Source organism: Tauraco erythrolophus, chromosome Z (genome assembly GCF_009769465.1).
Source record: "Tauraco erythrolophus isolate bTauEry1 chromosome Z, bTauEry1.pri, whole genome shotgun sequence".
NCBI lineage: Eukaryota > Metazoa > Chordata > Aves > Musophagiformes > Musophagidae > Tauraco > Tauraco erythrolophus.
The window spans coordinates 80,684,629-80,709,716 of NC_141496.1; the positions used below are offsets into that span (position 1 = coordinate 80,684,629).

At 41.4% G+C, this 25,088-nt stretch overlaps 1 protein-coding gene across 1 annotated transcript in view; it reads right to left on the reverse strand.

The window, feature by feature from the left end:
• Positions 1-25,088, reverse strand: part of LOC104378058 (transducin-like enhancer protein 4) — a 105,816-nt gene that overhangs the window by 70,995 nt on the left and 9,733 nt on the right. Inside the window, 1 exon segment of the mRNA XM_086629682.1 lies at positions 1,649-1,711. Coding sequence (XP_086485808.1) covers positions 1,649-1,711 — 63 coding nt within the window.

Below are 25,088 nucleotides of genomic sequence, written 5' to 3' on the forward strand. Positions count from 1 at the left end.
CTACAACAAGAAAACACATGGGCTGGGTGTGTGCAAGCAGAGCAGCGTGACTGATCTGTGCATGGTAATAAAGTTTTGTTTAGCATTTCAGCTGAAAATAGTAGTAGCAGTACAAGCAGTAGTACGGCATACTGGTACAAAGTTTCTAAACATGGTATTGCATACTCTAGAGAAGATGTCTCTGTCGTGGAAACGCTGATCTCGTGTCTTTGCCAAGATCACAGCTTTGCCTGCCAAGTGCTCACCCCTGCCTTTGTTTCAAAATCCTGTCATTTTAGTGCTCACTTTAGCATGAGTATGAATCAGCTTTATACCTCGTTTTTATATGCTGTGCTATTCCTGCACAGCAAATAAAACCCTGTAACTAGATGTATAGAGATCCCGTAGCAGTCAAGGTACAAAATCAACAGCTACTTGTTTTAGATCCATGCAGGACTCAAATCTTGGTCCTCCAGCAATGTACCTAGATCATTACCCATCATGCACTTTCCACAAATCCGTCTCTATAAGCGGAGAGTACAGCGGCACTCACGAACATCGTCAGTTCCTAGTTCTGATAGTGTTACTCTCATTTCAAACACACACAGACGCACACGCGCGTGCACACACGCAGCGCGTTAGCCGAATGCTAATATCAAGCACGCAGCCTCTCGTTTGCAGCAGGATGAGCAGCTCTCTTGAAAGCAATGGCATTTTATGGAGCAATTGAGAAGGTGGAAAGGAGTCGCAGTGTGTTCTCAGGCACAACATTTTACAGATGCAATGCACAGAAACACACCTTCCAGCTTTGACTTCTCAACTACCAATTCTACTGAAATAAAACCATGCCTTAAATAGATGCATGCCAGCCTGCACCAGCAGACCCCCATCTCCAGCCCCTTTCCTCCAGCAGGGCGGGCAGGGAAAGCCGTTATGCACCCGAGGTCTCCTTTCATTAACCATGCTTCCATTGGACTTCACACACGCCTGTGGCTCCAAGGCTCCCGGACTAGCTCCCACCAACTTCCCCAAATCCCAGTGCCCCTCAAAGCATCTACAATGCACTCAAGATAATACCAGCAAATCACAAATCAGAAAAAATTTGTGCTTAGAGAAATTAGCTCACAGCGAGTTTCAATCTTCTGTCTATATTCCCCAAATACACAGAAAACATAAAAGGATTTAAGGTAATAAGTAATCTGGGATGCAGACAGAAAAAAGGCAGGAAAAAAGTTGCATTTGGATGCCTACTGTGTTGAACATCACTACTCAGTATATCAAAATAGAAGTTTCTGCCGAACTTTAATGCCTGCTGCCAAGAATGTAGCACAAATCATGCTTTTCTAGTATTTTTGCAAGCTGTCCTCCGATTTCAGACCAACAAAGCCGTAATTGTGAGAAAAACTGTATTGTACATGAAAGCAAAATATTTAAACAACTAAAACTTTCCTTAGCACGTTACAACACGTTCCATTTCATAAATACATTTAAATGATACTGTAATGGATTTGGAGAAGATAATGAAGTTACAGTGGTAACAGCCCAACAGAAAGTCATCTGCAAGCACCAAGAGATTCATAAGGAAACAGTCTCAACACAATCTTCCACTTTTGTAATAGATACAATGAGGCAATCGTTTAGATCAGCACCAGTACAAGCAACTACCCACCTCTTGGGACAGGAAGGGAATGACTTGTGCACATATAGCGTTCAGCCTCTTGACAATTTCTGCCTGCAAGTGACAAGAAGAAAGAAGTTCAATTATGTAAATTCTCAGATGCAACTGTCACCCATGAACACAGAAGATACATTTGTTTGTTTTTTTTTTCATCTCTAGTCATCCTCTGGCCAGGATAGATTACCAACAGAAGGATTTGGATACCAGTTCAACAATACCTAGGAAGCTAATCACTTCTGGCTAAAAAGTTTTCCTTAAAAAACACAGTTTACAACTGACACAAGAGAAGTTAATTCTGATTATACGATCAAAGACATTCAAAGAAAAAAATCTTCAAGAGATGTAACCAAAAAGATAAACAAAATACTGTGTACTGAACTAAACTCTCTCCTAAGAGGCAACAAGAAGGATCTTTTCAAATTACAGCACTGCCATTGTAAGTGAAGGGAACAAATAAAGCAGTTACTTTTGTAATAACGCTGTATATCACGAGAACATTGGCAACACAATATACAACTTCACTGACAATCACTCTACCACATATTTTAAAAAGGGATACTGCAGTCCTGCATCACATTTAAACTGTTACCAAACCCAAGCTTAATAGTAGTTACTTTCATGTTGCAACTGTGACCAGAAATGAATAATATACAATGTTTTATTTTCATACTGGAGATCAATTCTTATTCTGTGAATTTAATCTGCAAATCTCAATGGAGATGGAGGAGATTTGGGGAGATAACACAAGAATTACAGCTCCAGAAACAGAATATTTAAAGCCACATAGCCTTTCTTACAATAAATCATAACTTTCTTATAATAAATTGTAACCAGGATCGGTTCCTCATTATACTGTAGGACAGAACGCTCTTCCTCTTGCAAAGTCACTAACCGTATGACAAAGACATACAAACTTGTGCAATTTAGGCTTCCTTCTTTTAACAGCAACCCTTCCAGCCTTTTTGCTGTGCTGTCTTTTAAATTGGGAATGCTTAGAAAAGAACCTATAGAACAGAAAGACTCAGAACCAGCAGTGAAAAAGTCAGAACTACATACAAAATAAATTTGGGTTCATGGAATACTACAGCTACACAGCTATATAACCAGAAGATACGGTACGCTAGAGGTAGGCATACAGGTGAAACCCACACTGCTTCCCTGTGCACACGGTCATACACTCAAGTTCTCACATGGTACTTTGCAACACAACTTCATCTTTTCAAAATCCATCTAAACTCCCATAGGTTATTTATAGAGCAATATGTTACGCCGTCCCAGTATCTTCTCACCAGTCTCCACTGTTTATGCAAGTCCTCATCTCGTTAAAGTTATGCATTTTAATACATTTTTCACATTCATCTACTACACCATCTCTGTTTATTCAGCAGCACAGATACCTTAATGGACACTTGAGAACATGTTGCATTCACCACAAACCTAAACTACCTGCTAATTTCAAAGGTCTCTGTTTGCCGGTAGTATCAGATACCCAAAATGTAAAACTTAAAAATACCCCTTTAAATAGACAGCGTTCACTGTACTAGTTGACACAGAGATTTATGAACTGCTTGTTGCACAGCAGTACAGGGAGCGACAAGATGTGTGCATCTAAGCTTCAGACAGAGACACTGCACAATCCAGTACGGCATTACTTGAGAAACAATATTTGATTAGGAACTGTAGAGCCTAACATAATGCACAGCTGCAAAGTACCTGTGCTGTAGTGGTTCAAGCACCATTAATTCAGTCATTTCCAAATTCTGCGTCCCAGCCACACTGCTGGTTTTTTTTTAAAGGAATCTCCCGAGTGCCTTAAAAACAAAGAGAAAACTACACGTCCCACTCTTTGAGGCTCTTCCACCAAAGTGCCGCCATCCTCACTTGAGCTGAAGCCCCTCTGACCTGTCATTTAACACACATACGTGCCTTAGTGAAAAAAAAACACGTATTACTTTCCTCCACTGCAAAACAACCCCTTCTTACTCATCTTTAAAATGCCTGTCGCAACTTTACCCACCTCCTTTGCAGCTCCTGGTGGGAGCCTTTGCCTTGACTGTGCTCAGTAGCAGACGACTCTTCCACCACAGCTACCTTAGCTGGATGCCTCTACTGCACCGCTTAGGAACTGAGAATAAAACCGGCTCGCAGCGCCATGCAGGAGCTCAGAGTGCAATTTTAAAAGGCTTGTAGATTCATAGATTTTAAGGCCAGAAGGGACTGTTACAATTGTCTTATCTGACCTCCTGAGTCATGCAGGCTGTAGAACTTCACCGACTTCTCCATCAAACCTGTAAATTCTAGCTCAGCTAGAACATAGCTTTGTCAACAAAAATAATTTTATTTGACTCACTTTGAGGCATTCGTTCTCCAACCCCAGCTATTTCAAGCTATTTTAGCTATGAGGTTTCTCTTTTGACCACTTCCCTCCCCAACAGAGGTATGTCTCTCTTCTACTGCTCGTCTGGTCAAAAAGTGGTTGAAACATCCTTGCTCAGTATTTATACAAAAATTCATCTCCGGCAGATTCTGAGCCTGGGAAACACCAAGCCAAAAACCGTCTTCCAAAAAGCTGTAAGTAATCAAAAACAGGTGACTGAATATGTACGGTTATACAACTGTAATAAGCCTCTCAACATCAATGCCACCAGAGCACGGAACAGCGAGTCTTTTCATGCCACCCTCAACGCTTGGGCAGCGAGGAAATAGTCCAACCAAGCAGCCGTGGACCACAGAGGCACAGCACGGCCGAGATGCGGGCTGCCTCCACCTTTGGAGACCACAGGCAGCAGGACAGCATGAAGCAAAACACCGCGAACGTGCACAAACGACAGGAAGGACGTTACACGTTCTGTTCAAAAAAAAATCTTAAACCAGGTATTTTCATGTAGTAAATACAAAGCACGCTCTGCCTTGAGACTGCAACTGTTTCTGCCATTAACTGCAAGGGATGATACCACAGCAACAAGCTTGATTATTGACCACAAAACACACACGAGAAGGAGTTAGCTGCCTGAAGCTAGCTAGAGTGGATTTTTTGCGCTGCCACCCAAAAGTTGAAAGTGTAGGTACTGATGATGTCAATGAGCATCTCAGCAGAGCTATTCCTACTGCTATTAGAGGGGGCCTGGAAACTCGTTCTTCTTTGCATAAGGTACAAAGTCAGACTCAAAATAAAACACCAGTTCACTTCACATTTCTACGCTGATACGGATTTTTAATACCCTACATTTAAAAATCAGTTTAGGATCTTCTCTTTTCTCTCAGACATCAGGCTGACGGGTTTTTCATTATCAAACTAATTGGCAGGAGAAGGAAAAAGTATGATTTCATAAAACGAGGCAGCCAATTCCTCACACGGAAAGCCAAAGTTGCCTCGGAAACACGGCTGCTTCCACGGTCATCTAATTTTGCCTCTTTTGTCCCATGGGACCAGGCTTTAGAGAGGCATCATTTATTTACAGGCCTTTCCACTGGGCTTCAGTTATCGGCCAATAATACTGTGGACACACACACTTCTAATGGCCTTCGTTTTGAAACCAAGTCTAATCTGATGGCGCAGCGCCCAAACTCCTTTTCCAGCATAGCCATTAAAGGATGTAGGTTATTGCTGTTGTCACCATTGATATTTGTCATTGTAATGTAATTAGGGCCCTAAAATGATGCATTACAGCCCTTGGCACAGCTTCTATTAAAATCTTTTCTTCTGCTCACTGAACTGCGACCTGCTTTCTGATGAATAACAGACAGACAGCTTTAGGGTGAGGAGCAGATTCATCAAAGAAGTATTTTTCAGCTCTGGAAATAAAATAAATAAATAAATAAATGCAGAGGGCAACCAAAGAAGACAACCACAAGAAAGGGGGGAGGGAGCACATCGCGCATTTGAATTTCATCTGACCACTTGAAATTCTGATTGCATCTGATGAATCTTTCTTAGGACAATATATTCCCAGCCTGTGAATCACATGGTTAATCAGGACTCTAATCTGCTATCCATCAGCCTATGCCAGCACTGTAACTTCCAATCAAATTTACAGGTTATGTGGGTCACGCATCCCTGAACAACTACATTCACGGATATCCCATTTAAACCAGCGCAGATTCTGAAATGCTGTTGTTAGGGTTACTGAATGTTATAATACTATTCAAAGCTTTATGAAAGCTCCTGATAAACAGCTGCTAAATTATTGCCTGTGGATACAGCGTGATGCTCTGAAATAGCATTAATGGCCCAATAAAAGGGCAATTGTTCATGCCAAAATATAAAAAGGATAGTTTTTGCTGCCATAGTTTGTCAAATATGTTAACAAACACCGACACTTCTATCACCCCTTTCCCTAGACACAAAAGACATTTGGTTTTGCATAAAAACACACCAGAACGGAATCAGAACAGATGAAGGAGAGACAGGTAGGGAAGGCTCGGGCTAGAATTGTCTTTTCACTTATCTAATGCAAGCTTGTATTGTTTGCATCCTTTAGGAGACAGCTACAAAAGACACTATTTTAACAGTTTTGAGCTCTTTTCATAGCCACTTATGTGGCATCTGTTTTAAAAAGAGAAAGATTAAATATTTATTAACTACAATGTTAATAACTTTTTCCTTTTGCTATGCATATAAAGAGACAATAATAAAAAATCACTGCGCCAGAATCTGATCCAAGAGAAGGAATGAAGACTCACATCAGTAAACAGCCCCTCAGCATTATCGCAGAGATACAGCACAAGAGCAACAGCTCTTCCCGAGTCAGCCAAGAAAATCTTCTTGACCGAAGCCTATAGTTAAACAGTACTTAATTGCCTAAATATGGCTAAAAACCCAACCTTTAAGTTTGTAAGCACATATAAAGCATTCTGAAAAACGTTCAGAAGATAAGTCTGTGGACAAGGGTACACCTCAGGTCCCTGGAAGTAACCCAGCCCCAGAAGGATGCTCAGCAAAGCTGGTCCTTGGGGTACAGTCATGGCCCTGCAGCTACCAGCTGTAGGCAGAGAGGAGCATGTGATGGACCATTAGACGCCTAAATCCCTTTGAGGATGGCAACGTAGGGGTTTAATTCAATTTGCCCTTGCCACACACAGCTAAAACAGGACATAAGCATATGGTAAAATATGGGAGTGTGTTTAAGTGCCTTTATAAGTATTTTAGCATATGTCCAAATTCTTAGGACAGATGAGGCCTAAAAGAGAAGCAAGAGTCATATAGACTCCAGATATAAAAATACTCACAAATGTTCAAATACATAGGGAGTTCAGAATCAATTTGCTGCTTAAAAATCTCCATTTGCATTCTTTTTTTGGCAGTGGAAAAACTGAGAATTGGTATTTTATTTATAGTGTATAAACTTCAGGAAAATATTTCCACTGTATTTCACAAAGTTCCATAGTTATTACAATTATAAAGAATTGCTGGTAAAGAATTACCACTGGAGGCTGTAGGTCTGTCAGTGGAATGGAAACAAAACTACTATATATGTATTGTTGAAATAAAACAGAATAATAAAACACTATTGGGAAACCCATTTCAGCAGCCAGTAGCAAAAAAAATATATGCAATTACACTTTCAGAAAAATAATCTGAAACAACTGTTATTTCAGGTTTAATCTGTTTTACACAATGCAGCCTTTGCCAAAAAGATCAATCTAGTTTATTAAGTGCTTACCAAGAACACATGCACACACCCATCATATCTAAACAGGCATTTCACAAATTAGTGAGAACAAAAAACATTATTACACTGCATGAGACATATCACGATTATGAATAAAGCAAGCAAAAAAGCTAATCTTAGTATTTCACAGAAAATTAACTCTTCTTTCATCAAGAAGAATGTGTTTTGTTTTAATCACAGACTGTTGTCTGGAAGTGCTTACTCCAGTTCTACAGAACTGGAGGAAATACTGCAAGCCCTGAATATAAAATGTCTCTTCAGCCCTAAACGAATGGTGTTTGGAAACTGAGCCACGAAGAGTCTAGTCTTGTAGCCAAAGAGAGTGGAGGATAAAGTTCTCTGGTGAGAAGGATACTAAACAGAAAACTTCTTCACTAAGCCAATTGCTCCAATTTAGAAGATTTTAATATGAACAATGCATGTACGAGTTGAATGCAAGCGTGACCACCAGACTTTGCCAAATAATCACGGTACATTCTCCACCTCACCTTCCTATCAACCTCCCTTACAAACATCCCAGCTAAGCTCATGAAGAACTGTAAACTTGACACTTAAACTTTGTAAGTCAATGTAGGTGCTTATTTTGCACAAAATACTGTAGACAGCAACACAAGCAATAAATTGGAGTGGCAGAATTTCCAAAATCAATTTTCTATTTATTGTACATCCTTGTCCTGGTTTCGGATGGAAGAGAGTTAGTTTTTCTTTTTAGCAGCTAGAATAGCTCTGTGTTTTGCATTTAGTAAGAGGTTTGTTATAAAAAGAATGTTGATATCATACTGATGTTTATCGTTGGTGCTGAGGCATGGCGGACCTTTCAGCTTCTCGTGCTTTTGCCAGTTTGCAGGAGCACAACAGGCTGGGGGGGAGCGTGGCTGAGACAAAGGACCCACAATTCTCCATATAATTTGAATTTAGATTTAGGATTGAGGGCCACATTGGCCAATGGAGTATTCTGTATCATGTAACGTCATGCCTGGTATATCAATGAGGGCTGACCGGGAAGTTGGGAACTTCAGAGGGCTCTCTCAGATTCTCGGTCTCTCAAGAGTTCTCTCTCTCTCATTCTCTTTCAGGCCTCTCGCTCGTCTGGGATTATTGTAGTGTAGGGACTTACCTGTTTCAGCATTGCTTGCCAGGACAGGACAGGTGTTGGTCAACGGGTGGTGACCAATTACACTGTGTATCACTTGTTTGTATAGATATTATTATCACTACATATATATTCACCTATTATTATTACTTTATATTATAATTAGTATTAAATTGTTCTTATCTCAACACATGAGTCTCCTTCCCTTTTCCCCTTTATTTCTCTTCCACATTCCCAGGGGTGGGGGAAGGTGAGTGAGCAGCTTTACAGCATTTAGTTGCCAGCTGGGCTAAACCACAATCCTGATCCACGGGCTGCTGAAGTGAATTGATAAGACATGGCTTTTATTTAATGTTTCAAGAATCACATGGAGCTCAACTGAGCAAGAAAGGATACATATTGAATCATTCCTGATTAAGACAATAGAAAGCAAGTCAAGTAAGGTGACATATAAACATGCTTGAAGCCTGTCACTTGAGGAAGGTGATGTTTTCTGTTAAAAAAAAACTTCGACTTCTACCAGCAAGCAGGGGAAAAGAAACACAGAGTTTGGAGATCTCTATAGCCCTCAGTTGTTCAGACCGCCACTAGGAAGCAAACGGCATCGTGCCCTGCCACAAGCACCTGCACGGCATCTAGAAAAAAGGCTGCAAGTGGAATTTGAAATGGCAGAGTCTGGCTTCATTTCCCTTCCCCGAAGGTAGCAGGAGATATTTGCTGAAAAAGCAGACAGAAACGAGTAAGAAGGGGTCACGGCCATGAGAGGTGCGGTTTCCACCAACAGAGCTTTGAAGTCCTCTGGTTAAGGTACTATCCCTTCACCTACCATCAATCCTCAGCATTTCACAGCAATACTTGTTTTGTGAAATATGGGTTTATAACCCAGGTATAAGAATTTTCCACAACTCTCCACTAACTGAAGGAATTTGATTTCATTGTTTAAAAAAAAAAACAAAAACAAACCAAACAAAACAAAAACAAACAAAACTTTTTTCAAGCTTATAAACCTGTGGCATCACACTAAGGCAGCTTCAGCTCCGAGTTCAGTCTTTTGCATGTCTCCTACCTGCAATTAGGCCGGAATTTCCCATTTTAATTTCTCCTGTAAGTGCTGGAACACAGCAGCACCTGCACAATCACCACTCCCTTACTACGCGATTCCTCCTCTTACACATCCCTCCAAAGAGTCAGTTCCTCTGTGCCTGCTGGAAATGGCACGAGCCAGTCTGAGTCCATCCTTGCAACTATATGCATACAGTGGTTCTAGTACGTGGTTTTTATTCAACTGGATGCAGAAAGTCCCCTACTTATTTACATCACAAGTTCATACTCTGTTTCTCAGGAGCAGCAGGGAAAGTAGTCAGAAAGAAATACTGCAGATCAGTTGTTTCAATGTGTACATTGTGAAGAACAAAAAGAAAAAAAAGGTTAGAAAGAGTCAAAACCTGTTCTCAGTAGGCTTATGTTTAACTTGAGGTGTCCTTAACTGCCCTGGAAAAATATTAAGGAGGCAGCACTTCAGGAAAAAGCTGAAAACCTCTAGCAGGTGAACTTAAAAGAAACCATCCTTTTAAAATTTACATATATAGTGCCTAGGAAAGGGGGTTCTGACACTCTTTTTAAGTGTTACCACAAAACAAACACAAAAATCCTTTTCCCTCTACAAAATAGAGCTGTCAGTGTCCACTTCTCACTTCTGATCCCCACCAGCACTTACCTTGCATTTGCAAATACACACAAAGGAAAACTCAGAAGTAGTTACAGGCACCCAGTATCCTTCCTCTACTCTCTGTATTATGCCTACAGTGCTTACTCTGGAGCAGTATGCTCCGAATGTTAATCACCTAGAAGCTGACATGCTATGATGGTTGAGAACTGTGAAGATTCTGCCAGACTTCCAGCTACATCTACAAGATTGTACTGTTCAGTCTTGAAGCTTGAACAAAACACTGCAACTAACAGTAACACGTAATAGTCTAACAAAAAAAAAAAAAGAAAATTTAGTTTCTCCAGCAAGTGCTGTCTTGTTCCAAGTTTTAATAAACTACATAAAGCTGATCAATAAACTTACAAAAGCGGCAATCAAAAGCCCCCCATAAAACCAGGAAATGCAACATGACTGCTGAATTAAATTTGTTTTATTCCAGATTCATCTAGAGGTCAGGAATCAGTCCTTCCGCATCAGGAACAGGCAACTTCTTCTCTTCCACCTCTGATTTCCTCCACTTACCCTTTCATGGCCCTGCAGGTCATGAAAGGTGGAGGCTGTAGCCTGTCTGATTCACTGATAATCACACTTGATTATGTTTGCTTCCAGAAAAGACAAATACTAGGAATCAGCACACTCATCTATTCAGTGAATTTGTTAGGTCTGGTTACTAGAATTCTTACAGTGTTTGAAAACTTTGTCATGTTTCACCTTCAAACCCTCATCGCTTCTTCCTACCCAGCAATTTCACACCACGTGGTGAATAGCTATCAATTAGCTTAAGAAATCCAGAAAAAAAAAATGGTATTTATTTCAAGGAAAAGTAGTCTACACAAAGGAAACAACATTTTAACTTCTTTTCCATTGTGAGTTCCTGTTGCACTAGAAAAACGAGCAATACTCGGATGCAACTTCCACACATTAAGACAACAGATTTTTGTATTTGACATAGTAGATAAAAATCCTGCCTCTTTTAAACCAGTACACAAAAGCATGATTTTAACAACACCTTGAATGAAATGAAAGAATAGTGAAGTGGATTTTATAGCAATGCTATAATCAAGCTTCGATTCTGGATCCTTGCAATGACACAAATTCAAATAAGGCGTGTTACTATCTCAATTTTTAAACCAAGTGGAAGTATGATACATGCTAATTCTTTCTGAAGATAAATAAATGTTTTGTATTGTTTGGAGGTATTTTTTCAAGTCCCAGTTTCTGGAATAAAGTGATCATCTGAGAATCAGATTACATTTAAGACACTTTTCTCCCTTTCCCACCTTTTTTTTTTTTTTCTTTCTTAAATCAACACTCAACAAGTAAGTTAGATAAGACACTAAGGGTGTATAAGTAGGGCACATTTTCTTTTGCTCTAAATTTAAACACTAGTTTCAACTTCGGGTGCTGACTCATTATTTCCTCATGCTTTGAGATGGCAATGCCACAGTTCTAGTGAAGCACCACCCATGAACTTCCATACTGCAGCACCCTAGGGATGGGCAACCTAGGATGTCACCAGCCTTGTCACCCGAGGCTTGCACCATACCACATACAATGACACAGCCAGCCAAGATCCAGCCAAGATCCCAGCTCCTTTTCTCTGGAGCAAGTGAGTAAGAGGGGCAGTACTGAGGAGCTGCCAAACCAAGCACAACAAGGAACAACTAGAAGTTCCAGTATTTCACACATCTCTGCTGTCACTCAGATGATACTGATTCATATTCATATTTTTTAAGCAAAACACTTGCTGCAAGGACTAGCTCAACAAGAAGGGACTCTTGATGCAGCAGAATGCTGCTTTCCCAAAAGCAACAACAAAACAACAGTCTGCAGCTCCGACTTCTGTTGAGGAGAAAATATTGATATGAATTGTCATGGCTCATAATTTCAATCATTGTGGAACATAACTACCTCTGTTGAAAATAACTCTATTCGGATTTCAGCATTTCCACCACTGAGTTTTCTTGCTCTTTTTTCCCTAAGTGAAGGGGGACAAGGAAAGAACAGGTAACTTTATCCTTCAACATACAAATATCTAACAAGTGGTAGTTTCACTAGTACATCTAAAATAAGCAGGCAGTTTACAACTCTCTTTAACCTTCTTAAGAAGTTTGCAAAGCAAACACTAAGACATTTGTAAGACAGGCATGCTTAATATATTCAGGAAATTCACTTGTCCAAGACAGCTGGATACACTAAGTACATCTTGATGTTCAATTCATTTGAATGGCATTCCCCAGTAAAACTCCTGCCAGGACAGACTGAGTCAAGCAACACTAAACAGCATTTATCTTTAAATTATATCAGCATTATTGAAGTTTTCAAATACTTTTCACCCAAGAGGGATTTCAACTTGAAAGAAACACGAAGTTTAAAAAAATGCCATAAAAAGCAGAACAGGAGGCACAGAGCAAAGGAGAACTCTCCGGTTGGGAAATGTAGATTTCATGAAACCTTTTCCAGTGCTGTAACTCCCTGTGAGATCACACTTTGTGTGGAGAGCTACTATGAACTGCATTGATTTCAGACAAATGCACAAGATGCACCATATGTTAAGTGTGCTTTTCATAATACTGCACCTACAGACTTTAATAAAAACATCTAGAACGTGGAAAGTAGGTCGAATGTAAGCAAATGAAAGGGGTAAATAATGAACTCTGTAAAAAGATGTGATAACAATACCAACGCATCTCTCCTTAAATGTGTTCTTACCAGAAAAGGCATCAAACAGGTTTCCTTCATAACATTGGTCCAATTTCACACCCACAATCCCCCCTCTAAAGATGTCTGGGCCAGAAATACAGATCACACACTCACCAATTATGCTGTATCTGCTCTTGAGAGAGAAAGAAGGCTTTCACTGTAGCTTCACATGCACTTTAAATTGACATAAAAACAGGCACGGAAGAGGCTCTCCCCTAATCCAGCTACTCTTGCTCACTCCACCCTTGTGCTGCTAGCACTTTTGTGGGTATTTGGTGAACCAAGCAACGAACTTATCCAAGTTAAAACCCAGCTCCTCAAAAAAAAGAAAAAAAACTTTTTTTTTTTAAATGCAAACCCCATCCCAAGCTCAGTTTACCACGGGGTTAACCTAAATGCAGGATCACCCCTTTCATTACCATCTTCCGTCTGCTTGAAATGCACAGAAAACTTCAGTCTCGGACACACAAAATCTCTGAGCTGACACTTTTTGTGAGCGCTCCTCTGAGTCAGACAACAAGAGCACGGTTAAGAGAGCAAATCACACAGCAGCACTCCTGGCAACCTGCTCATCTTCTTACAGATATCGATACTTCTCTGGGCACGGCAAGGCACTCCGTTTCACTTCCTCCACCACCCTGCAAACAAGATGTGTTGCTATCAACCACATCCTAAACTTTTCACCTCTTGGGTTAGCATCATGATCTGGTTTAGCTGCAAGTTTCGACTAGTCTTTAGAGACACCTGTTAGATCATCTGGTAAACCAAATCACCAATACCCAACTGCACAGTGAATTCAAAACAATAAATAAATAAAAACTAGTGTACATTCGTGGTGGATGTCCTAGCTCAGTAGTAGTCAGGAAAAAATTAAATGCTGTGGTCAAAACTGTGAAAAAAACCACACTCAAACTAATGTATGTTTTTCCAGTTACAGCACACACGACAGACAGCAAAACCACATTTCTGTGCCTGTATTTGTTTTTTGTTGTCTTTTTTAAATGGATCTCTGGCTTTTTGCCATGGAGTAATTCTATGGTTTACCAAAATGAAGTCTCTGGGCTTGTTAATTTCATATTTAGTTTGCTAGGTCTGTAATCTTGCCACTCTTTTAAATCGAAAAGGTTTCAGGCAAGCATTTATACGAAAAATACTCATTCAAATCCTAACATTTTTACCCACAAAAATACACAGAGGTTGTATCTATTTTGGTTTATGAGAATCTGTTTTGCACAAACTATTATAATTATTCCTTTTCATAACAGCAGCTTCCCATGACAATTAGAGACTTAGTTGTGCTATTTTGTTTGCATTAGAAACTTGCCAGAGTACAAGAAAGGAAACCTTAAAATCCTCGAACTACCTACTGACTGTTTGCAAACCTGTTTGTGTATAATCGCTATCTGTTTTTTACAAAGACAACAGAAAAAGCCGGGGGGGGGGGGAGGAGGAAGGGAAATAGGTTTGATGACTAGTGGATAGCTCAGACTGTGTTTCCTTTGTGTGAGCTTCAGTGAAGATAAAAGAGTAAGTAGGAAAACATTAACCTTTAATATGAAGGGAAGGCAGTTCAAAATCACTGATTTCTTCATTGAAATAAGTCAGTTTTCACTACTGTAACCATGTTGCGTAGGTGAAAGCAAAGGAAAGAGAAGTGAGAAAAAGCTTAATTTTTAATAGTCACCAACAAGGGATTCTGTGACTTTACCATTACAAATATAACTTCAGCTCATGAAATGAACACAAAACTGAAGTCTCCTTAAAATAGCTGCAGAACTGCCCAAGAAGCTGGACCAACACTCAGCACAGTAAAACCTTTCTGAATCCTCAGTTAGCAGGACCTGAGAGAGTCTGTTCAACAGTGGTTAAAGGACACCTGCAGTACTTCAGTCATACTCTTGAACATCATCCACATCCACCAAAAAGCACTTTATCTTAACTCCGTAGCTGTAAACAAAGTTTTAAGAATAGATGTCATTTTCCGCCAATGCAGCCCGAAGGAATACAAAATTTTTCTCAATATCCACCACAGAATCTGTGTAGAGCTCATTTGATATGGCTGTAAATTAGGCTTTCTCCAGCTCTACTGACTAAGCTAGACTGTATGCTGAGAGATATTATAGCCTTGCTAAATTCACAGCTGTTCTGCCTCCAAAACTGGCACCCTTCTGAGGAAGGGTAACCAAGAAAGGTAGTGGCAAAGCAATGCTCGGATAGAGAAAGTGACCTACTTTACCATCTAAATCCCACTGCTTCACCAAAGTGGAAAAAGCACTGCAGCGTTTCAGTGAAGATTACCAGATATCAAGACTTCCTCCTATATTATGCTGAAGACAGCCCTCAGACTATTATTTCTTTTCCGAAGTCCAACTTGCATTAATGTTCAAAACTACATTTACAGCTTCTCACACATGTGGAGTATTCACATGCTGAAGAATGAAGACTCAACCAAAGCTGTGATCCCCATTGTTGAATATCAAGCTGGTTTGCCTAATCTTTTGAAAACTCTCATTGTCATCATCTTACTTCAATCTCTGCAACAAACAAATCAAGCAAGAACCTTGTACAGATTAATGAATCTGTATTACATTACATCTGTCTAATGGGCAGGTAGAAATTCAAATGAGGTTAAAAAGAGACTGGGAAACCAGCTACTTAAGATCTACACCAAGCGCCCACCTCAGACTAATTCTGCATAGAACCAGATGGCACAGAAAGGTTTCACCAGCCCTGTGTTTTCCCTAACTTTAGAATATAATTGCTCGTACCAGAGAATCAAGATCCCACTGTGCTGCAATCACTGCACAGACAGCAACAAGCCCCACCTCTGGCATTTGCCAGGGACTGGGCATGCAGGAAGAAGGTAGGACGACACTACCACAAGGTAAGGATTTTTTTTGTTTGTTTTCCAAAAAAAATCCCATACATAAAATATTAGTATTATCCCATTTTCCAGATGGAGAACAGAGGCTGATAAGATAGATTACCAAGGGCAAACTTCCTTAGTACAAATTAGAGCGTTGACTGCATTACTGCTGAAAGGTACATCACTGGAGCATGCTAATTGCAGCTGGGATGGAAAAGACAGCAAAATTCACGTGGGAGGCAAAACGAGGACAAAACTGTCTTGGGAAAGAGCATCCCGCCCCAAGCATCTTACAATCTAAAGAGATAAATACAGCCACTTCTAAGTGACTCCCATGTAATAATATCTCACCTCCCATTTCTTAATGTATTGCTCTCCAAAATCTCCTCTGTGGTCAGGGTTATGCTTCAGGAAATAGCATTACTTCCACTTCCCAGACAGAGAACTGAAGCAGTGAAAGCCAGAGGTGAAGTCTCCAGAAGGTATGTAATGGGATTTTTAAAAATGCCTAAGCAGACTAGACATGTAATTCAGGCAGAAAGGCAGAAACAGACAAATGCTCAAGAAGATTTTCAAGAATTCCTAAGCACAGGGGGGCACCTCCTTATACCTACAGATACATAAATGTACTTTTACATTTAAAAAAACCCACACATCAAATATAAAGGCTGGAACACCACAAGAATTCAGGCATTAAAATCCCAACCTTCACCCCGTTGCCTCCCTACTCAGGAACAATGCAGTGCTGAAGTCACCAGAAGTGTATAGGAGTCTCCATCTCCAGCACTGAAGCTCCCCATTAACCCTGCCGAATTCCCTTTCCAGACACGTTCAGAAGGAGTCTTTGGCTCAACAAGACCGAGCTCTTTGGCATCCAGTTCACAACTAAGCCCTTCAAACACCTTCCACTTGCAACTCTCCCAGTTCAGTACTTCTCCACCCATGTCCCCCAGGGAGCTGAGAACAACTGACAGAATTATTCCCACATGAAATATAGCAGTAACACATTTGGGAAAAAAAAAAAAAAAGAGGGGTGGAGGTAGACTTCTATGTAACAGCTTAGCAGTTAAAGAGTTTAATCACAGCATTATATACATGACTTTACTTCTCCTTCACACCTCCTAGGAGAACACCCTGTCTACCAGGCTTCTGAGAACAAAATACTGTCAATTCCTCCACTGAAGAAGGAAATTCCCTTTTCCAGTTCCTGCTCACAATTATCATATACGAAAAAACACCACAGGCTAAAACACGTAAATGGGATTGGGGCAGGGACTGGAACCGGCACAACTCCTTCCACTTAGCCAGAGTTTTTCCAGGGCGACAGCACAGTGTGCATCTCTCCTCTTTCAGGTCTACTGAACCATTAAGTATTTCATGCAAAGGAGACAGCTTTCTGCTGGGTATCCCAGTCATCCCCCCGGCACAGAAGCAGCGTGGGTCTTGCTAGTAGACAGAAATGTAACTGAACTAAGATGAACCAAGAGTGTTGCTTTCTCCAGCTTTTTTGTCCATTTTTTCTTTAAGAAAAATCTGTACTATGCTTACACTGTAAAATAAAGTTTAGGTGCCACTCTTCAAACAGTGATTCTGAGACCACCAAGCCAAGGCAGCACGTCCTGGCAGCACCAACTTGGCTGCTTCAGCCTTCAAGCAGTGAGAGATTCAAGACACACTCGCGACCTCAACATTTCCCTATAAGTTACTCTCTATACATGCTGGATTTCTTTGGCTCCGTGCTGAATTGCTCAACTCTCCCCACACAGCCTGCCAGCATCGCTCTGCTCTCCTTTCAGCTGGCCCTGCAGCCAGGGGTGCAAAAGCACCACAGCATCGCTCCCATCTCGCTGCAGACAGCGGTCAAAGCGGCTTGTCCCAAGTCTCACAGGAAGCCCTTGACAGCCCAGCCAAGAAACTTGCACCGGGATCCCCCCAAAGCCCCAGACCCTCGCAGCTGCATCTTAACCACCTGGGAGCTCTCTGCTTTGCTTCACATTAATACAGAGAAGTATTTCCTGTGTCTACAGATTTTCAGGCTCTCCAAGTTCTGTTGCAGGCTTAAACAAACCTCATGATCCTTAATGCAGTGCATACTTACAGCGGCAGTTTTCTTTGAAAATGTGTAAACTAAGATTATCCCAGGATTCTTCTCACTCACACAAAAAGACTTGTTAAAAATCAATGCTTTAGAAGAAACATACACCTGAGTTCCAGGCAGAAAAATGAGCTAAGTAAATAGCAACTAAAGAAAGGACAAAATATCATCATTTCATACATTCACAAGTCCTCTATGTCCATTTGGATGAAAGCGTATTTGAAAAAAAAGTTGCATACGCAAAGAAGCTGGGCAACTGTACCTGCAAGGGAAAGTCTTACATCCTTCCACAGAGGCAGGTTTTGAACGTGTATAGTAACAAGGCTAGTAATGCTAGTTTGAAAACCATCTTGTATACATGTTTGAAAACTCGTCTTCAAGCGGAAACCTACAACCTCAGAAAAAAAACATCTCATGTGTATGCCCATGGGGGCTTTCTTCTTCTACAATCTTGTGATGCTGTTGCTCTTTACATCTCTATCTACATGATCAAACCTAAGAACAAGAACTGCAGTCCTCAGTCAAATGTAGTTTTAGAAAAAATGTTGGGAAAAAAACATTCCCCAGAAATTCCCAGGATGCCACAAGCACGGAATTGTTGGTTTTTTTTACGCTGCCAACAAGTGAAACAGGATGTATGTTTTGGTGTCGCCAGTCTGTAGAGATAAACCAGGGAAAGTTGTGAGGGGGAAAAGAACTAAGTGTCTTGTAGAGATGCATAGAAAAGTCTTTCTTCTCATTTTGTCCTCATAAAAGTCACAATAGCTTTGTTTTCCTTAACAGCCATCTCTAGAAGTACATGAAAGCAGAGAAATGCAAAGGAAGCATCTTGAATGAATTAAACCAAGAGCGTACATGCAATTTGCAATGTGCACTTGCAGCCCAGAGAGCCAACTGTATCCTGGGTTGCATCAAGAGAAGCGTGGTAGCAGGTCGAGGGAGGTGATTCTGCCTCGTGACACCCCACTTGGAGTTCTGCATTCAGCTCCGGGGACCCTAACATAAGGACATGAACCTGTTGGAGTGGGTCCACAGAAGGGCTCTAAGGACTAGAGCACTTTTCCTTCCAAGACAGGCTGAGAGAGTTGAGGTTGTTCAGCGTGGAGAAGAGAAGGCTCTCAAGACACCTTTTAGTAGCCTTCCAGTACCTAAAGGGGGTCTACAAGAAACCTGGAGAGGGACTGAGGGACTGTGTCCCTCAGCAGTGTCCCTCAGGGGTCTGTTCTGGGTCCAGTGCTGTTCAACATCTTTGTCAGTGACATGGATGATGGCACTGAGTGCACCCTCAGTAAGTCTGCAGATGACACCAAGTTGTGTGGTGCCGTGGACTCACTTGAAGGAAGAGATGCCATCCAGAGGGACCTTGATAGGCTTGAGAATTAGGCCAGTGCAAACTGCATGAGCTTCAACAAGTCAAAATGCAAGGTCCTTCACCTGGGTCGGGTCAATCCTAGGCACAAATACAAACTGGGCACAGAGTGGGTTGAGAGTAGCCCTGAAGAGAAGGATTTGGGAGTGTTTATAGATGAGAAGCTCAACATGAGCCAGCAGTGAGCTCATGCGGCACAGAAGGCCAACCACATCCTGGGATGTATCAAGACAAGCGTGGCCAGCAGGTCAAGAGAGGTGATTCTCCCCCTCTACTCTGCTCTGGTGAGACCCCACCTTGGATAATGCGTCCGGTTCTGGTGTCCCCACCATAAGAGAGACATAGATTTGTTGGAGCGTGTTCAGAGGAGGGCCACAAAGATGATCCACGAGCTGGAGCACCTCTGCTATGAGGACAGGTTGCGGGAGCTGGAATTGTTCAGCCTTGAAAAGAGAAGACTTCGGGGGGACCTAATAGCTGCCTTCCAATACCTGAAGGGAACTTACAGGAAGGCTGGGCAGGGACTTTTTACAAGAGTGTCCACTGATAGCACAAGGGGAAATGGGTTTAAGTTGAAGGAGAACAGATTTAGATTAGATCTTAGGAAGAAATTGTTCAGTACGAGAGTGGTAAGACTTTGGAATAAATTGCCCAGAGAAGTTGTGGATGCCCCCTCCCTGGAGGTGTTCAAGGCCAGGTTGGACAGAGCCTTGAGTTGCCTGATCTAGTTGAGAGGCATCCCTGCCCACGACAGGGAGATTGGATTAGATGATCTCTGAGGTCCCTTCCAGCCTATGCCATTCTATGATTCTATGATTTTTACAAGGGCACGTAATGATAGGACAAGAGGTAATGGCTTTAAACTGAAAGAGGGCAGATTTTGATTAGATCTAAGGAAGAAATTCTTCCCTCTGAGAATGGTGAGGCACCAGAGGAGGTTGCCCAGAGAAGCTGTGGATGCCCCATGCCCGAAATGTTCCAAGATCAGCTTGGACGAGCCTTTGAGCACTCTGTCCATGGGAACAGGGTTGGAACTAGATGATCTTTAATGTCCCTTCCAACCCAACCCATTCTATGATTCTGTGAATTTACTTTTCAAGAGTAACATCTCTGTATTTACGTATGGACAAATACACAACCAGTAACTCTGACATAAAAAGTCCTTTGATGTTTAGAGAAGTTGGTATCTCTTCCACCAGTAATGTTTTAGAGCAACAAATAAGCAAGAGGCTCTCATCAACGTCTGGATTTTGCTGTTGTCATAGTTGTTGTTTAGGACAAAACTGAGAAAGAAAACACACGGTTTGTCCCCAGAAATTTTTAAATACTGATAAAAATTGTAAATAAGCAACGTGCTCTGACTGCAACAGCTTTCTGCAATTAGGACAGAAAGCCTACTGGTTAAATTGAGTATAAGAATAAACAATCTATCCTTTGTTAACACACTGACACAAACATACGGGGTGTATTTTATGCACAAAGTCTTTCCAATCTTCTTGTGTTATTCAAACACTATGGACTGATATTTTAAGAAGAGGCACCTACTTTGTATCTAGTCACATGCTTTATAAAATTAGAGAAAGCAGACAGTAGCAGTGTTGTAGCTGACTCTCTTTTACACACCCGCACAGTGCCATCTTTCAAAGGGGGCACTGTGAAAGTGGATGGTTGTCATACAGAGTGAATGGTACTGCAGGGAAATAGGAGACGTGAGAAGAAAACCAATTAACGAGCTTCCTCCAATCGTCCCTTGTTCTCTGTCTCCTCCCTCAAACCAAAATTCCAGCGTAAGTGTTTTGGCCGGCTTTGGCCTTCTTCTCTCTGCTTTCCTTCTCCAAACGTTATCACAAGGCCAGCTCCTCCTATTTATTTCTGACTTATATCCTCCAAATATTAACATAGTAGCAGGCAGGAGGCAACCCAAGTGTCTTAGTGTTATCTCCTGGTAACCTCTGGGGCGTAAGACAAAGGAAATCTGGACCTCAAACTGCTGGACCTCATTACGCAGCGGACAGGAGTTTGGAAGAAGCCCTCTTCCGTCCACGGCAAACACATATTCATTCAATATTCTGTGATCCCATAGAGCCTGTCATCTAATAATGGACATTAACAAAATAAATCTTACATCGCTCCCCATCATGTAAATATCATCACCATTTCACAGAGGGAGACAGAAGCACAAAAAAGTTAGACAGACTTTCAAAGCGCTGCAGAGCACAAGCTCACAGTCAGACAAACCACAACTGCTAATTTGTCACACGCTTTAAGCTTGAAACGGCCTCTTCCCCAGATTCCAGGCAGCCAAGCCCATGGGCAGGCGTTCGCAGGTACACAGCGCAGGACACTGGTATCAACGCCGACTTTTCGCTGCAGACCGGCAGTGCTTCACGGAGGACGAGCACTGAACTCGCACCTCTTCAGGCTGCAGCCGCCACAAGCATCCAGCTGAGCCCCACGTCCCTCTCAAAGCCAAAACCACAACATGGCTCAGCTCAACCACTGGATTCTACCCAACACGTGGAACCCATGCTGCCGCTGGCTGCTCGCCTGCCAAACAGCTGGATGGTGGCTTGTCCACCTCGAATCTAAGGCAGGACCTCCCACAGGGCTGACGGGAAGACGCTCAGAGACATCACCGGAGCTTCCGACAGAAAACCAGCCCTGCACAGCCCACAGTGAAGTGGGTTTCAGGAAAACACGTGGGCAAGCATTGGTCGGCCCAAGTGTGCCCCCTTCCCCAACCCTGAGCTGGGATGCACTACGGTTATTTGGTCTCCCTTGCACTTATTAATAGGAAAGCTTAATAGGAAAACACCACTGTGTTTTCAAAATGAAGTTCAGAAGTGTTTCAGCTATGAGGCATGGCTGAAAACTCCTTAATTGTCCCTGTGAAAGGCCAGAAACGGGAAAAAGGGATTGTCCAAGATAAAAACTTTCCTCAATGATTGCTCCACTTTCTCCATGGTTTTAAAAGGTAAAATTTGTATCAAATGCTAAATAAGAGCAACTGATTGACCACTAAACAGAAGTTACTGAGACAGACAGGTTAACTGGATATCCAAATATATTAGCCTAGAAGCCCTGTTACATGCCTGCCAAGACGCAGAGAGACACAAGAAAGGAAAAGAGTTATCAAAATGCCGCCTTCTCCCTCGACCCCCAGCTAAAAATTCATTCCTATTTGCCTTATGATTAATTTTAAATACTGCTGTCATGTTAACATGGTAAACGACAGCTTCTGTCACTGAGCAACTGTCAAAAAAAACATCCTTCAACCCAGACTTTCCAAACGCTGAGGTCCATGCACCATCACACAAGTCTCCTCGCAAGCCGCAGCAAGAGGGGACCCAAGGATCACATTGCCAAGCCAGCTCAGTGGGCTCCAGGCCACCTACTCTCCCTCCATTCCGTGCTGTCGCTGAGTCTGTCGCTGTCACCCTATGGACACCCTGCAATGAGTTCTGAAGAAGCCCTCTGCCTTGAGGACACAACAGACCCAGCCTATTTCTTGTTGTTCTTTGTTTTAAAATTGTCTAGAGTTAAATTCCAACAGCATTTGCTGTCTCTCCCTACAAGTACCACAATCCTTTATTAGGTATTTGCACAGAGCGTGTGCTGGCCTTGCTGTGTTTTCATTTGTTGATTTTGGGTTGGAAGTCAGGAAAGACAAGGGGGAAGGGGCCCCTTTGTTTTCCGAAGTACACTTCTGCCATAGGAAATCTGCATCCCTGGCGACGCCTGTAATCGAAACCCAGTGACACCTTAGCAGCAGCCTCACCATGCCCTCTGTACGGTGCAACTCCATTGCCGGCTACCCAGGATGGGGTCAGAAGGGGTTTTTTCTGTCTGCAAGTTCTCCAAACAATCGAGACACTAAGAGAAGCCAGGCGCATAAGCAGACAGAGTAAATGCAAGAGAAGTTTATTGTATTTAAGATGGAGGAAAAAAGTAGCTTTTTTAAACATTAAATGCTCTCAGTGATCACATATAACATGTGCACAGTACACGACACATGCCAAACAAAATCTAGTGGCAGGATCTATTGTTATGCAGATTCTTTATAGCATGAAGGGGACAGATTTGGACTTCTGCTCAACTGCAAGATGCTCTGCTGAGTTTTTTAAGCAAACACAAGAAAAAAACAAAAGCATGTGTTCTCATTGCCAGTGTTCCACATCCCAAACATAACAGAGAAAGGTCTTTCTCCTTTGAAGAATCTGAAACTCATCCAGCAAATGTCAGAAACCTCTGGCAGTGTAAGATCCTGCAGAGAAACCATTTAAGCAGACCAAAAAAAGAGAGGTCAACTTAGAAGACCTCCACTCAAAACTACGTCCTGTGTTCCCTCACCTTCTAACAGAGAAAGAGGAATTGCCACCAGCAAATCTGTGCCACCTTATGATATATAATCCACACAAACTTAACAAGCTATGATATATAACCCACAGAAAACCAAGCAATTCCAGAAAGAATATATTTTTAATTTGGTACTATTTTTCCTTAGGTGAGTACACCTTACATACTTTTCTGAGAACAGGAAATTGTGACAAAAGTTGCAAGGTGTATCTCATACGTAGCTCCCTTGACTTTATCATGAACCTTAGGACGTTTCACTCCTTACTTGAGAAACTCGATTACAGAAGAATACTGGAGGAAAAACTAAGAAGTATGAGCCAAGTGCAGTTTGACAGCTTAAAATTAGAAAGAAAATAAAAAGAACTCCAGATTTATTATTTTTATCTCATGATTAATTTTAAGCCAATCTCATGATTTTCTGGGGACTGGTATGATTTAACACTGGGAGTTGGCAATACAGCATACCTTACAAATACATAACCATAAAGAGACCAACTCAAGTTTACTGTGGGGACTATAACTTTCACTTGCCTGACATCTGCACATTTAAACGTCTTAGCCATACCACCACAGTGTTCAATACCAGAGCATTACGTACCTGTCCTGGGCTAGGAAAGACGATTCCTTATGTCTAAATCCTATCCACGCAGGCAAGAAAGCACTATTTCCATTTGTGTTTACTATTTGTGATATACTTTAGTTACATTTAAAAAATATTATTTAAAAAAATTAAGTTATGGACATTGTGCCAAAACACTTCCTACTACACTGAAGTACAAGAGTTTGTGCCACCACTGAGATGAACGATATCAAAGGAAAAAAAAAATACAGAAGTACTTCAAGGTACCAGTGGAACTGTAAAAATATCATCTTGAATTGAGACTAAACCTGTAAAAATATACAGATAAACAGAGAGACAAATAGGCATTCTTAGAACCACTTCATATTTTTGTATTTTAAAATAAATTTAATATTTATTTCAAACATTCCATTCTTTTTTTCATAGAGTAGCATTTCTGGAGTACAGATAGGTTCGGCTTCAAGTATATCGTCGTCTGTTAGTTAATGCAAGTATCGGTTTACACATCCTGTGTTTCACATTATCATTGTTCTGTTCCCACTGTGCCTTGTGGATAAATAGGTTTTCTGAAAGTCAGTGGCAACAGATGTGCTCAATCTGCAGGCAGCAAAAGAAGTGACTTCTGTAACAATTATAATCGCGCTGCTCACAAACCGGCCCACATCTGTGGTAAACCCAGTTCTCTATTACGTCCACACATAGTACATCCTATCTTCTCATTAAAAAAAACAACAACAACAACAACAAAAGTAAGACCAAACTGATAACTCTGAATTCTCAACATTTGTCAGCCTTGGTGTTAAGAGTCACAAAACCTGTCTCGCAGCCTTAACACACCTAGTCCATGGGATACACCGTGACTAACCTGTGTGAACACCCCCTTTGCCTTTTTAACATAAACCAAAATCAGAATCCCTGCCTCGAGGAGCTCACAATCGCAATTATTTCACATGCCTGAATCCTTAGGTTTAAAGTTATTTAAGTTGCCG